We start from the raw sequence: 16,030 nt of genomic DNA, 5'->3' as shown, positions 1-16,030 counted from the left end.
AATACTAAAAACCTATTTAAACTAAAATACAAAGATAAAATATAATGTTTAAAATATTATCCTAAATTTGAGTTTAATCCAAATCCGAATTCTAGCCAGCTTTGATTCTGAAAATAAAAATCTGCAGAATTGTGTCTTTTTTGTGCAATTTCTATAATTTTACGTCCTGTATAGAAAATAAATTAAAATGAATAAATAAACCACAAAAATCAATGATTAAAGAATAATTTAAAAGTAAAATATTAACTAAATTAAGCACATTATCAAAGAAACATTAGTCATGGTCAATTAAAACACATATATTTTACGCATACAATCTTGCATTCTTATGAACAATGGAATTTGAAATGCAGGTGCTGTCTAAAGTTGTAGATTCTCCTTTGAACTCACCGGCTGAAGAAGAGGATGACGCACTAAAGACTCCCCATGAGAAAAAAGAAAATTGAGGAGCAGAGAAAGGCAAAACGAGATAAGAAAGTATATCATTATCAGCTTGTTTTTTAGTATTCTTTTGTAATTACGCTTTGAAGATTTAATTCTAATGCGGCTTACTATTTTAGGAGGCAGAGGAGAAAAATGCGGCTATGTTCAACCAAGTCCTGGATCTTCGAAAGGCACCGCTTGGAGCGCTGGAAGAGCTGTTTGATCTGCCTTTATGAACAAAAGAACTCTATGTTTCTGACAAGCCCATTCGTGGCTATTATGTTGTTTCAATTGGGTTATTGCAGGTATGGTGAAACAGTCGATTGTCTCCGTCATCACCGCGTTGTGATGAAGGGAAACAAGGTAAGATACAGCATTTGCAAGGTTTCAGAAGAGCTTGTAGATGCCCACAATGGCTTGTTCTTCAAACCTTTTGACTACAAAGAATTTTTGGGACTTGACTCTACCAAGGTCACTTGAGGAGCTCTTCCGAGATATGGTTAGTCTTATTGCAGGGTCTAAGATTTAAGATTTAAACATAATATTCCAAGTATTACAATTGTGTTTTCAAACTATGAAGCGTGTAGAATTTCATGAATTTTCAACTTGAGACAGATGTTTTGAGGATTAAAAGCTTCTAAAGCCTTCTTCTTTGGTCTAACCAATGCCATCTTCAAAGCTCCAATGCTGTTCTTTGATTCAACCCCAGTTGGGAGGATTCTGACCCGAGTAAAATTGAATTTCCCAGTCTACCCATTTCTGTTTCTGCGATTTTCTTTGGTCCGATTGATCTGTTTGAAGATGAGTTGCTAGTGATAAAGACTGCCTTGCAGGTGTTTCTATAGACTAATTGGAAAGGGAAGGCAAATGTGAGAATTGGCCATGAAAAACTGTGACATGTTCAAAAAGATTGGTTATTTTTGGTACTCGGTACAGGGGAGGCTTGCTCCAAGAAATGGGAAGGAAAATTGCTAGAGAAAAACACTGCAAGTCAATAGAAATATGGAAAACGTTGCAGATTTTGAGAGGAAAGGGATGTCTATCATGTGCTAGAGGAAAACACTGCAAGTCATTCCATGAAAATTGCATATTATTCACTGAAACATCAAATTAAGTGATACAAATACAAGTTTTGGGTATTACTAATTCACAGTGTACTTTTCAATAATAGCCCAACTTGATCTTCATAATCTTTAATATTTCCTCTGGGATTCTCTTGGAATCTTTCTATCCTGAAGTGCTTTAGCTCAACGCCTTTTGCCTCTCCTGTAAGCACTAAATCAGCCAGTACCTTCCCAACAGCAGGTGACATCTTGAACCCATGGCCTGAAAACCCACCTCCAATCACCACATGTTTCCCGAACTCCCCTCCCAGGAAATCTATCACGAAATCTTCATCGGGTGTCATCGAGTACACGCACAGTTGAGTCGCAGCAGGTCGACTCGAATCGACCGACCCTTTAAACCTCTGCTCGATCCATTGCTTCAATGTGTCCGGTACAAATCCAGGTCCCCATGGCCTTTTGTCCGGGTCACATTGGTAACCCCCATGCACTGCTGCTTTGATCAGCCCTGGGTACTCCAACGATGGTGTGCCGTATATGTATGGCTTTCCGTAACTAGCGAACGTCGGGAAATCGCTCCCGATCGCATACTTACCCTCGTGTCCTTCCTTGATCCTCCAATAACATACATTGGTTTCCAATGGTTGAATCGGTAGTTCAATTCCACTGACTGTTTTAACCAACTTTCTCATCCAAGCACCGGCGGTTACCACACATTTTTTACCGCGAAACTTTTCACCGTTGCTTGCGGTTACCGTCACGCCTCGGTCTCCATCTTTGGCTATATTAATCACTTCGATGTTGTCTCTAAGGAATGCACCATTCTTTAGAGCAAGTGTTTGAAACATCGATACCGCCTTGGTGGGCTTGATGACACCGCCCAGCTCACACGACACGCCAATCCAATCGTCCGGTATGTCTATCCGACCGGAGAATCTTTCAGTGACTTGCCTGCGGTTGAGAACCTGGTGTGGGACGGCGTTTTTTCGACACGAGGCGATGACTGATAACAGACTCTTGGCATCGGCTGGTCCCATGTCCAAGTGTTGGGTCTTGAAGTAGACCCTGAAGCCGATTTCGGCCTGAGCCTGCTCCCATAACCGATACGACTCAGTCACCAAGCTGAAGTAGTAGTCTTCGGGGTATGTTGCTCGTATGGTTCGAGACTCGCCGTGGGAAGAACCGCGGTGGTGCAGGAAGTCAAACTGCTCGAGAAGAAGTGTTCTCTGGCCTCTCTTGGCTAGCTGGTACGCCGTGGAGCTCCCCATGACGCCGGCGCCTACTACAATAACGTCAAATTCGTCACCGGAATATCCCATCTTAGCCTGACAACAAGTCTTAGCAGTTCCTTTCAGCTTGGCTGGATATTATTATTTTCATATAGTGACAGAACATTTATAATGGTAAGCAAGTAGCTGCGGTAGGAAATTTCATTATTGCCATCAGCTCTGATATTATTTTCTTCCTCATTTGATTGATATATTCCGTAGTTCATACGGAAAGCTCATATATGTCAATGGCATCATAAACTGCCAAAATTAAAAGGCTAATGATAACATTTTTTATCGTATCTTCTATAATGTATTTTAAATTTAGAATTATAGATAAAAATAATTTAGAAAGAATAACATATAATTTGGCTCAATTAATTCAGTTTTATTATTTATAATATTAATATTTGAATTAGAGATGTATATTACATTTATATTTAACGAGTTTTGATTACATTTTTCTTAAAGAATTAGATCTGTATTGAGTTAGATTTTCTAAAGAATAAGGTTGGGTTTAAATTTAAGGTGAAAAATGTTCGACTCGACGGAATATAATAATAAATGATTGATAGTTATATATTTAGAAATAATTGTTATAATATTCCTCTCTTTATATTTTTTCAGTTAGGTTCTTGTTTTACCCAATAAAATATAATTTTTATTTGTATTTGAGGCGAATCAAGCCAAATGTGAGTTTTTACTCTAAAAATATAGTCGAACAAAATCTTTCTAAATTCAAATCAAATTAAATAAAAAAAATTCTAAACTCAAATCGGATAAAATAATTTTTTTTCTAAACTTAAAACCAATTGAATAAAAAATAATATTCAGATCAATTTTTATCTATCTTGAGTTTAACTTTTAATTTTTAATAAAAAAATGAGTGAAATATGTGACCAAATGAAATGATAATTGTTAGTTTGTTACAGAGGAGAATCTTTTGGATAGCCCATCTTTGTCATGTTTGCATGTTTTATATGTGCAACATGGCTTACTTGTTCTATCTCCATCCATTTATGCTTTCGCTTTCTTCAATGGCCCACCTTATTATTATCATTGTTATTATTATATCCATTGACATAGGAAAAATAAATATGAATATATGTAATTATCAAAGTTCAATTAGTGAATGGTTAATATATATGTCTTTTTTATGGTTGAAAATGTACTTTAACTGTTTCGTATCATATATGTGGTGTAGGTTTTAAAGAGATTCCAAAATGGGAGGATCTTTGATACCTAATGCATATTCTAAAATTAAAATATAAAGTTGCGGCTCTACAGCTGTAACAATCTGCAGAGTAGTGGATGATGACTGGAAATGTGTTGTTTCTGGGCGACTGCTCGTCACCCATGACTCACCATTTTCCTTTCTTAATTTCATCACTGTCGGTGCCAGCTTGGTTGTTCTCGTCACGTGACCCACACCGCGCATTGATTTTTTTTTTTTATTTAAAAAAGGTAACATTTCATCTCATCAGCTTTTGGTCTTTACATTTTGTGATGGAAACCCAGAATATGGCCCCAAGAACATGATCCAGATTCACATTCGCGCATCAGAAGCTGGCCCAAATGTCTTCGGAAACAAACCGAATATTGGCAGCAAACGCCCTTACTCTCTCCCGCTACAAATTTTAAAAGATAAAAGATTGAAATATATTTGTAATGTTTAATAAATTATATTAATTAAATTGGTTACATTTTTTAAATATATTTTAAATATTTAATAAATATATTACACATGTAAATTAAATTGTTTAACCGGTTTAATAAATCATATAATAAAAGAGCTAAAAAGTCAAATAAATAACTTGAAAAAAGGGTAAATACAAACAAGCACCATTATCAATAGTGAAATACAGACACCATCAATATTAACATAAAAATACATATGATAATGATAATATATTAATAAACGAACTTGATCACATTTCAATCACGATCTATCTTTGGTGACTAAATAAAAAACAACTAAAAAGATGATGTCAAATTTAATTCTAAAAAAGAGAAAGTACTACAAAAACAAATAAATCATTCATAATTTACTTATAAAAAATGGAAGATTAACTGATAAGAAGATTATTATTTTTAATAGTACGAGATGGTTAATCGAAAATCTGAATAAAAGGAAAAGTGGAAATGAAGGGAAAAAAAGGTGAACAATCATCAATTAATTTAAAACTAATGTTACTACTGACGATAAAAAAATATAAAAAGAAATCAAAAGAAAAACAATGAAAAAAACATATTTAGACTCATTTATATAGTAAATTTTTGTATCCACTTTGTAATGTGTTTCTATTATGTTAAATTTTGTTAAACATATGAATTACTAAATAAAATATTTTACGTAAATATATATATATATATATATATATATATATATATATATAATTTACCCAATAAATAATTATAGGTGAAATGATCAATAGATATGATATAACTTCATTCATTATGTATTCAAGTTTAGTTTTAAGTTGATTCAATATTAATTCGATTAATATTATTAATGTTTTAAAATCTAAATATACGTGAGTTCAAGTGTGCTTAAGTACAATTGATTCTTGCTTTAAAAAGTTGTGAATAATTTAAACATTATATTCATATAAAAAATATACAAAACTATATTCATAATAATATTAATTGCCAACACATCTCTAAACAACAATACTCATTTTAAATTAATGCTTAAACTTTTGAACATTACAATTTTATCCTCAACTATAGCTCTTATTCTAAATGGATATCCAAACTTTTGAACGATTCAAATTCATCCTCAAATTATGAATTTCATTCTAAATCAATCCCAAACTTTTGAACATCCAATAACATCCCCCAAAGTCATTCAAAAGTTCAGGGATGAAATTGGAATATTCAAAAGTTTGAGGATTAATATAGAATGATGATCATAATTTGATAATAAATTTAGAATATTCAAAACCTAAGGGGAGGCTTAAAATGAAATTCAAAGTTTGAAGAATAAATTAAAATGTTCAAGAATTTCAAGACTAATTTAAAATATGAGTTATAATTTAAAGAGTTGTTGTAATTAACTCAAGATGTCACACTCCCATTTTTTTAAAATAAATTAATTTGGTTGATTTATGGACAAAACTGCAAGTTTCAAAAGCTTGTGGCTCGGTTTTAAACCTGTAGGAAGTTCAGTGACTTAACCTTGAATTTGCCCATTTTTCGGTAAGGAAAAATGAAAAAAAAATAAATGTATGGTTGTAGGGTTTCAAACCCCTATCCCCTGGTATACTAGCCATCACCCTACAATTTAGGCTAAGTCACTGTTTGTGATATTATTAATTAAATATATCTTTTATTGTTTAAGTTTCGGGTTATAACACCCAAAAACCCATTACCCATTCCAGAACTAATTTCCCAAACTCTCCCAAATCTCTAACCTCACTGTCGGCCTCCACCAAATCCATCGTCATCCGACCGTCATTGAGCACACCACCACCCACATCCCTCCAACCTCTCACTGAAAATTGGCATCGTTCACTGTAAAATTCATCGCGAATAACCACGGGATAAACCAAATCACACCACTATTTATTAACGATTTTTGTCGATCAGTGGTCGTCTCACCTCACCACCTCCACCGTTGTGTTCCTAGCGTCGTGCGATCAAAACTCGTTAAGGATCGTCGCGTAGTCGTCGTCCACCATTGGGGGTAAGTTCCTGGATGTTTTTTTGGTGATTTTGGTGTGTTTTTGAGGTAATTTTGGACTTAATATTAGTTGGAGTAGGTTAATCGTTGAATCGAGAGTGATCAGCTATCTAAAATGACATCTGTCTCTACTGCATGCGCCGCCACGGATCAACAATGTGTGTGGGGCTCCTCTGCCAGTCCAAAAGCCTCCTGGAACGGGTCCATTCAAACCGAACTAGTCCAATCAGACCAAACTGTGTTGAGTTGAGTCAACCCGAATAAAGTCAACTCATTGACTTTGATTGACCGTTGACTTAGACCAAAGTTGACTTTGACTTTGATCAAAAAGTCAAATTTTTTGAAAAGTCATATTTTATGTTTTCAACGTACTAAGTCCAAATTCGACGTCCTTTTTGTCATATTCGAACCCGAAAGCCTCCGAATTGACCGTCAAACCTGAACATGCATATTTACATAAGTATTTTATTTAAGAATAATTAAATTAAGGTTAATGACTGGTATAAGATATTGTTATTTGAAGGTACACGAGACTCTCCCGACTATTCGACAGCTCGACCAACTCCTCTCAATCCGTTCAATCTCGCGAGCCAATTATTACTCATATGATCCATAAACCCTATATGTTATATGGTTGTTTTATATTGTAATACCCTGTAACATCTCAAATCAGGGTCAGTGACTAAATTGCAAATTTTGAAAGTTTTGTGCTTAATTTAGAAATAAATTAAAAGTCTCAGGAGTTAAGTAAAGAATTTTAATATTGGATTAAATAGCAAAGATGGATGAACTAAAGGGGCAAAATGGTCTTTTCATGGGAAAGATTTTTATCTTCCCTTTTTGAGTATTATAAAACGTGGGAATTATGAGAGAGTTCCAGACTTCTCTTCTTCATTCTCTTCTTTTCCACCGTGAAGCCATAAGCAAAGGTAAGATCTCTTGTTAGTTGATATTTAGTTGAATTTAGGATTTGGTTATGATTATTGGATGATAATTAAGCTTAAGGAAAGCTTAAATCATCTTTAAAACAAATGATGGTGGAATTAGGAGAGATTAAAGATTAAGAGTTTTTGAATGAAATTTTTGGAATAGAGTTCATTACTCAAATTGGAAGTTGAATTTGACTTGTCATCTATGAGAATAAGAAGCTAGAAGTGTTAGAATTAAGTTTGTGTAACATGAAAAAATTGGTATGATTCTTGAATGCTATGTGGAGGAGTGGATTTTTAAGTTAAAGAGATATTGAATGAAAATTTATTAGTTTAAGTATGTATATTTGAGTTAAGAATATTAAAGGAAGTGAAATAGGAAGTGTGGAACTGAAAATGAAGTGATTTTCGAGCTCAAAATGTGATTTCTGGGCTAGGGGAATCGGTACCCATTCAAGGGGAACCGATACCCCCTCAAACGAACCAGAATTTACAGAATGTCATGGGGGAATCGATTCCCCCTAAAGAAAAGTTGTGAATATTGGTTTAATAGGTTCGTGTAAGTTGCTAGTATCCAATTACAAGGTGTAGGTATCTAATAATTGCCTTAAAATGTATATTTATGTAGATTCTAAACGTAAAACAATTCCAGAATATTTGGCAAGTAAGATCGATCAAGGAAAGATAAGAGATCGGTATTGACTAGTGATGCCAGGTGAGTGCATGTTATTATAATATATATACATATTGAATATGGAAATTGGACTTACGAAAAGTCTGTTTCCAATATGATTGTAGGAGTAGAAGTATGATTATGTTTGATATTGTGTGAATATGTTTTGTTCGTATTATATGTTATGTGGTATGAATTTATATGATATGAGTTATATGACAATGATTTATGTATTATAGGAAAATTGTTATATGAACATGTGATATAAGTTATAGGATCACAAATTATGTAAGGTAACCACGACTTATGTGTTAACAAGAGAAAGTGACATAAAATATGGAACAAGATATAAATTACCTTATTTAGATATAAGGGAATTGGTGGAATCAACTTAAGGGATTAAATAAAATGTGAGATAAGTTAAATAACATTGACCTATAGAACAATATGAGATTAATAGATATATATATATATATATATATATATATATATATATATATATTAGGAGATATTGATAGAACTGGTTATAGGGATATGTAAGACCAATTATATGGTAAAGACCTATGAAGCTATATGAAGATGTTATAGGAGCTTTTGATGATAATTTTTTAGAAGACTTGCATATGCGATAAGTATATGAAACTGAATTAGGTAAACATGTGTAAAGGTTATATAAATAATAGAAATATAAATGAGACAAGTAAGTAATGATATGATCAATTATGGGAAATTGTGCATTAGAGTTATAAGATTTATGGAGAATAGAGGAAAACTAGATAAGACTGAACTATAAAAGGAACTGAGAATAATATATCACTTAGGAGATTTGGATATAAAGTGATGATATGCACATAGAATATAAAATGCATGTTTATAAATATGACCATGAATGATGTGAATAGGAATAATTTAAGTACTATATAACTATGAGTATTTGAGTATGTATCTAGGTGATGTGATGTATGAGGTCGTATGAAATATTATAAGACTCTGTGATTATATGAGAAACCAAATAGGTACAGGTGAATTATATGGAAATGAACTACGTGAATGGGTGTGATCTTATGAAAATTTATGATGAGCCATGTGAATGAACTATAAGATTATGTGTATGTGTAATTATGAAAAGTCATAATAATAGAATGTAAGCAAGGTGTCAAGAAATGTAAAATGACACGAAAAGTTATATAAGCTACGTGATATGTGAAAGTGAACTATGTGTTATGTGAAATGATAAGTATAAAAGAAAATGCCCATGTTATGTGTCTTGAGAGCTAGGGGTATAGTTGGCACGCCAAGAGTCGAGGGTCTACGCAGTCCTTCGGGATATATATATATATTCTTTGGAACATGTGTGAAGTCTTGTGAGACACATACTTGATCCCCTAGTATATGTATATGATTCTTAATGAATGATATGTGGTCCTTATAGACATTATTATATGGCACTACGGTGCAATTCTATGCGGTACTCCGGTGCAATTCTACGTGGCACTTCGGTGCAATTATACGAGCTGTGGTGACAGCATTAGTGCACAACCTCTATAGACTCACATATCTATGGTTCTCACATGTGTACATGGGCTAATAAAGGAAATAATATAAAAGAACCTTGCATGATAGTATGTGATTGGTTTGTAATCTTTATGGTGTGAAGTGATATATGTGATATGATGATGTGTATATAGCTTGGTTAAGAGGAATTGATGTAAGAGCATATGACAAAAAAATAAAGAACGAAAATAAGACTAATAAAGAGATAATAATAAATACCTTACATATGATTTACATGTTTTGTGCTATGAAACCTGTTATAAGAATATGTGAATGATGTGTGTGTACAAGTGGATAGTGGGTGCATGACAGAATGTATGATTTTGTATGATATAATAAGTATAGATTATGAATGCATTAGTAGTGGTTATATGTTTTTATGCCTCACTAAGTCATCAAATTAGCGTGTGAGTGTTTCACACGTAGGTTCCGGAAAGCTAGAAGAAAAGTGAAGAGGAGCAAGACCGGTCAGTTACTTCTTACCGAAGATCAGATCAAAAAAGATGTCTTGAATTAGATGTATTATATATATTGAATATAGTTGGCATGTACTAATTGATTGAGTTAAACAAACCGCTGTGACTTTAATGAAAGTTTTAAATTTTCTCGAGTTTTTGTCATTAGTCAAAGTTTGAAAAGTCAATGTGACACCTCAGACTCGTATCCGGGTCGGGTACGGGTTGGGGGTGTTACTGACTAGTCAAACATGTACTTTTACAAAACCATAGAAAATTAAAAAAAAAAAAATCTTTTACATAATCATGTTAAAACCTTAACAGACTCCATCAGAGCGTACATTTTTAATAACTATGTTTACATGCCAACATACTATTTTACATAACAGAACATACTTTACAAGATATTTCTGATCTGAACTTTGCGCGGAGATATGCTGCTTTACGGATCCGAAGCTTGATCTTCTGACTTATCCACACTTACGTATAAGACAATTACACGCTAAGTCATAGACTTAGTGAGATATGTAAATGCACAATGCAAACTAACAAATGCATACAGATATCATATAATACACATCATAATTACATACCTATTGAACCAATCATTAATATATTTATCATTACTTATTTCCTTGTCATTAATTCTATTATATCATCTAAGCATATATTTGACATAAACGTATAATATAACTCCAAAACACACTAATACATGAATAAATACTAATGTCATATCGTATATAATCACATGTCATCTCTTATCACAAAACACATATGCACTCATTATCATTAACTTCTTTTCTATTATCATATGATTCTGAGCTTATAATTTATACATGTCATATAGCACAAATATCATTTCACAAAGAACACATACATTATCATAACACATATTTATTATCTTTAAAGCTCATGCACTCTTTTGAGAACTTAAGGTATGTGAGTACATAGAGGTTGTGCACAATGTTGTCACCACAGCTCGTATAAATCCCACTAGGGGCGCGTAGAAATTTGTCCCGTAAGACCACTGTGTCCCGTAGGACCACTGTGTCTCGAAGGACCACTGATAATCCCTCGACTCTTGGTATGCCAATTGTAGCTATAACTCTCATAACACATGACATGGGCATTACCTTTTATATCTTTTCACATATTCACGTAGGCACATAGTTCACTTTCATATAGCATATTTCCATGTAATTCACATTCACTTATCACATAGCTTTTCACCTTTACTTGTATTCTTTTTCACATAGCTCATAGTCATGATTCTTATCTCATAACACGTGTTCGCATATACATATTCTCATACAATCCCTTCATTCAGTTATAACATTTAACCTAGCTTATTACACTAACATGTATTCACATCACTTATTTAGCATACATAACATATCATGTAACATTCTAGTATAACACATATAAGTCATATCACTTTCACGTATATTTCATCTCATGGAATCATATAACCTATTATCACACATATAACAACCCGGATATTTTTTAAATAATATTTAATTGAAATTGGAGGTTTTAATTGTGAAAATCGGTAAATTGTGGGGACTAAATTGAAAGATTTAAAAACTTGGAGCTTGTTTTAGAGTTAAAGAAAATTCAAGGACCAAGCCCTGAATTTACCCAAGAAAGTTAGGTATGTTATGTTATAAACGTGGTTTTCTGTTTCCACACCTCAATTGCTCCCAAATTCCCTTCCCCCTACGCCGGTTTCCGACTTAGATCCCGACGCCGTCCGAATTCCGATCATCGTTTTGAAAGCACCATCGTGTTCGTTATCGAGTTAGGAACAATCCCCTTAAATTAATTGAAGCGAAACGCTGCCAAACGTCGTGAATTTCAAGTCAAAGCATCGATTTTTTTAGCTCTATCGCCGGGAAAATCTCAAATTCACCGCCGATCGTTGCTCCGTTTACAACACCTCCTGCACCATCGTGTTCCTTATGCCGTTTTGAGTCTGCCGGTGTCATCCTCAGTCTCAGTCGACGGTGACGCGTGAGGAGGTAGAGTAGTCAAAGATTCGGCCGAGTTGAAATCAAGCTCTCTGCCGTTCAAAAATTTGAACCGATCTTTGTAAGTATCTCAAAATCGCTCAAAATATTTTTTAGAAATTTTTCCGGGATTTTTAGAGCCCCAGAGGAGGTCTCACGCGCCACAAGCGCCGCCGTAGGGAGAGTGGAAGCTGGAAAACAGGTTTGACCGGTCTGACCCGACCTGACCCGACCCGACCGTTGACCGTTGACCGTTGACCGTTGACTGTTGACCGTGACTGTGACCGTTGACCTCCTTTGACCAAAACTTAAAATGGCTTTGACCGACCATTAAACGACAGTTAATCTTTTCCGAGTATACCTATTCTGATAGTTTTCGACGTCCCGAATCCGTTTCTGAAGTTCGTTTTGTCAAATTCGAACCTGAAGGCCTCCAAATCGACGGTCAAAGTGGTTGAATTTGACTTTGACCAAGAATTTAAATTTTTGAAAAGTTATACTTTATGTTTTTCGACGTCCTAATTCTGATTCCGTAATCCATTTGACCAAATTCAGACTCAAAATCCTCCAAATTGATAGTCAAACCCTAAAAATACTTATATACTTAAGAATTTTAGCTTTGAACAATTAAGTAAGATTTGGGGCTGATAAATTATTATTATTTGAAGGTATAAGAGACTTTCCGGATCTTTCGACAGCTCGACCTAACTCTTCTAGATCAGTTAAACGACGTTTGAAAACTGTAGCAGAGCGTGGTGAAACCAGCAATCAGTAAATCTACTATTAGAACCTATTATCGAGGTGTGTTCCCTAAGTACTATTTAATTGTTTTATTTATTTTGAAATATGGTACATTGAAAGCTATGATTTACTGTTTATTGATGGTTTATGGACAATGACTAATATATGATTATTGGTTTTCACCTATATATGATTACGAATTTATGGAAATTATGCTTATTGCATAAATTATATTGATTGAAAACATTGATTTAGGGTTGGATTGAATTACAATGGTATAGCTCTGATCAAGCTAATAAACAGTACGGACCTAATGTGACTCTTGGGTAGACTCGCGGGCCCAAGATGCTTCATTAGGTTGGCTTCCTTTGTTGTGTGCTTAAGGTAAGCTATATGGACTTATAGACTTACGGACTTAAGGATACAAGCTCTAAATCCTATCCTTAGGTTGGCTTCCTTTTTGCTATGTGCTTAAAGTAAGCTATATGGACGCAGTTTTGGGAACTGTGGATGGTGCATAAGAAAAGGGTTTAAACTATGATTTTCAAAAGTTAAACTCTATTATGAAATTATGATGGTTTACTGAACTATTACTCGTTTATTGTACCTATTGTGATTTTATGGTAATGTGGGACACACTGAGCCTAGCTCACCTTTCGAAAATGTTTTTGCCCCTTTCAGATACTGTTGGTTAGATACCCCGGATTGAGCACTTGGAGGATCAACATATCTCTTGAAGTATATTTGATTGTAATGTTTTTATCATTCAGGTTGACTTTATTTTGGTGACATGGACCTTATTTTAAAGTATTGGATTTTATAGTGATTACACTTTTGCTATTAATATTCGGTTTATCGTGATTTTGATTTTTAAGACATGTTTTAAATTAATTTTTTTTACTTATTGGTATTATATTTATGAGTTGGGTTTTGATAGTATAATATCATGTCATTTATAATGTGATTTTACAATGATTGAATAACGATTTCAGAAAATATCTTTAAGAATCATGTATGTGATCCACTAGACTTAGTCGAAACGCATAGGTCGGGTCTAGGGGGTTACATTTATTGGTATCAGAGCTTTTGGTTTTTAACCCTCGGACTGTGTATGAGTCCACATTGAAAATACGGTTTTGAAATATTTTACAAAACAAGTTACAAAGGCCATGTCACAAAGTTATTAAGATTTTAACTGTGTTCGAGACTCCAAGTGCTTATTTAACCCTAAGTTTTATCTTCTGTAGTAAACTTGAGATCCATCAAAATGAGTGCTAGACATGGTCGTCGAACTAGCCGTGGACGAGGTCGAGTGGCTAGATTTGCAGATTCGATCGATGAGATACGGGTAGATCCCCCACCTTCGATAGGTGATCATGCTCCTACGACCCCAACGAATCTGCCTCATGCCGCTGGTATTGGCATGACTACACCGATCATAGGAGCGACGAATATTGAGTCCGAGTCTACCAGAGTTGCATTGGATGAGAATTTTGGTAGATAGTTTCTGCAATTAATACAGGGAAAAGTCAGATCTACTGGTGTTGTATCCGAGGTTCCTATTTCACAGACTTTGATTACCAATGGAGTTAGAAATTTTGGGGGACAGATTGGTGGAGCTCCTACTGAAGCTGAGGATTGGCTACAGGATACAGAAAAACGCATGGATCAGTTGGGTTTGGACTCAACTAAGAGATATTTGGGGGCAGTAGCGATGTTAGATGGCAATGCCTACACTTGGTGGGAGTCAGTTACCAGTAGTGTTCCTACTGATCGTTTGACCTGGAATTTCTTTAAGGATCGCTTTCAGAGCCGTTTTCCGAGAGAGCGTTACTTAGCTCAGAGACGACAGCAGATTCAAGACCTGGTTCAGGGAGACATGACCGTTTCTGAGTATGAGATCGAGTTCTTGAAGTTACCGAAGTATGGATTCAATATGGTACCTACTGAGAGAGATCGATGTCGTAAATTTGCCCTTGGACTCAGATACGAGCTGCGTAGGCAAGTTGTAACCCATCAAGATGAGATATTTGATGTGCTGGTGGGCATAGCCAAAGATGCTAAAGAAGTTGAGGTTTTAGCTTCTGGTAGAGAGCGTGTTGATCATGAACGATCTAAGAAATTTTCAGGCCCTATTGAGTCATCAGCACAGTCCGGGAAGAGAACTCGTACTTCAGCCCCTCAGAGAAGCAATACATGTTTCAGGCCTGCAGCATCCTCACCTTTAGTTGTCAGTAGAGGCGGTTCCTCGTCGTATTATCATGGGCCCCTTTGTGAGTATTGTGGTAAACGACACAAAGAAGAGTGTCGTAAGAAGATGGGTCTTTGATATCAGTGTGGATCCAGTAATCATTTTCGGAGGGATTGTCCTCAGCTAGGTTCGTTTGAGCAGACCGCTACTCAGACTCCTATGCGTTCTTAGACTACAGTACAGACCCCAATTAGAGATCGTAGTCAAGGAAAGACTCGAGGATCAGCGTCTAGGACAGACAGTAGAGCCCGACCTCAGCAAAATAGAGGGCTAACAGTTTCTGAGGCTAGACATCCAGCTTTGGTTTATGCCACTAGACGACGGGATGACAGGGATGAGCCTGAGGTTATTGCAGGTACATTTACTATTTATTCTATCCCATACTTTGCATTACTGGACAATGGCTCCACCCACTCCTATGTATCGAGCTCAGTATCTCGAAACCTTTAGATTCCGATCGAGAACACTGATAATAAGGTTACAGTTACGAGTCCAGTAGGACAGGCAGTATTAGTGAATAAAGTATTTCGGCGTTGTACTCTGGAGATTCAGGGAGAAATTTTTCTTGCTGGTCTTATGGAGCTTTCTTTAGAGGAGTTTGATCTAATTCTTGGGATGGATTGGTTGAATAAACATAAGGTAAATCTGGATTGTGAATACAAGCGAGATTCTCTGAAGACTTCAGATGGTCGGACTGTTATGTTATTTGGAGAACGGCGTGGCTATCTCTCTAATATTATCTCAACTATGGAAATTGATTGTATGATTAGAAAGGGATATGGGACTTTCATTGCCTGTATTTTGAACACTAAAGGTTCAATGTCAACGATCGAGGAGATACGTACAGTTAGCGAGTTTCCTTATGTTTTTCCGGAGGAGTTGCCTGGGTTACCTCCTGATAGAGAGGTAGAGTTCGAGATTGAGACTTATCCAGGATCTGCACCTATTTCTATGGCACCTTATCGCATGGCTCCAAAGGAACTT

General features: G+C 35.2%; 1 protein-coding gene across 1 annotated transcript; it reads right to left on the bottom strand.

Annotated features, from left to right (window-relative positions):
• Positions 1-1,495: 1,495 nt before the first annotated feature.
• On the bottom strand, positions 1,496-2,839 carry LOC120158113 (probable sarcosine oxidase). Its single transcript, XM_039169042.1, has one exon. It carries the CDS (start codon positions 2,804-2,806, stop codon positions 1,571-1,573), a length of 1,236 nt encoding a protein of 411 aa, XP_039024973.1. The 5' UTR covers positions 2,807-2,839; the 3' UTR covers positions 1,496-1,570.
• Positions 2,840-16,030: the final 13,191 nt, after the last annotated feature.

The sequence above is a fragment of the Hibiscus syriacus genome, unplaced genomic scaffold (genome assembly GCF_006381635.1).
Source record: "Hibiscus syriacus cultivar Baekdansim isolate YM2019G1 unplaced genomic scaffold, ASM638163v2 tig00111303_pilon, whole genome shotgun sequence".
Taxonomy (NCBI): Eukaryota; Viridiplantae; Streptophyta; class Magnoliopsida; order Malvales; family Malvaceae; genus Hibiscus; species Hibiscus syriacus.
Note: the sequence above shows the minus strand (reverse complement) of the source record. Positions and strands in the feature narration are given on the sequence as shown.

Coding starts and splice junctions, on each gene's coding strand:
- LOC120158113 (XM_039169042.1), bottom strand. CDS start 2,806: ATGGGATATTCCGGTGACGAATTTGACGTTATTGTAGTAGGCGCCGGC.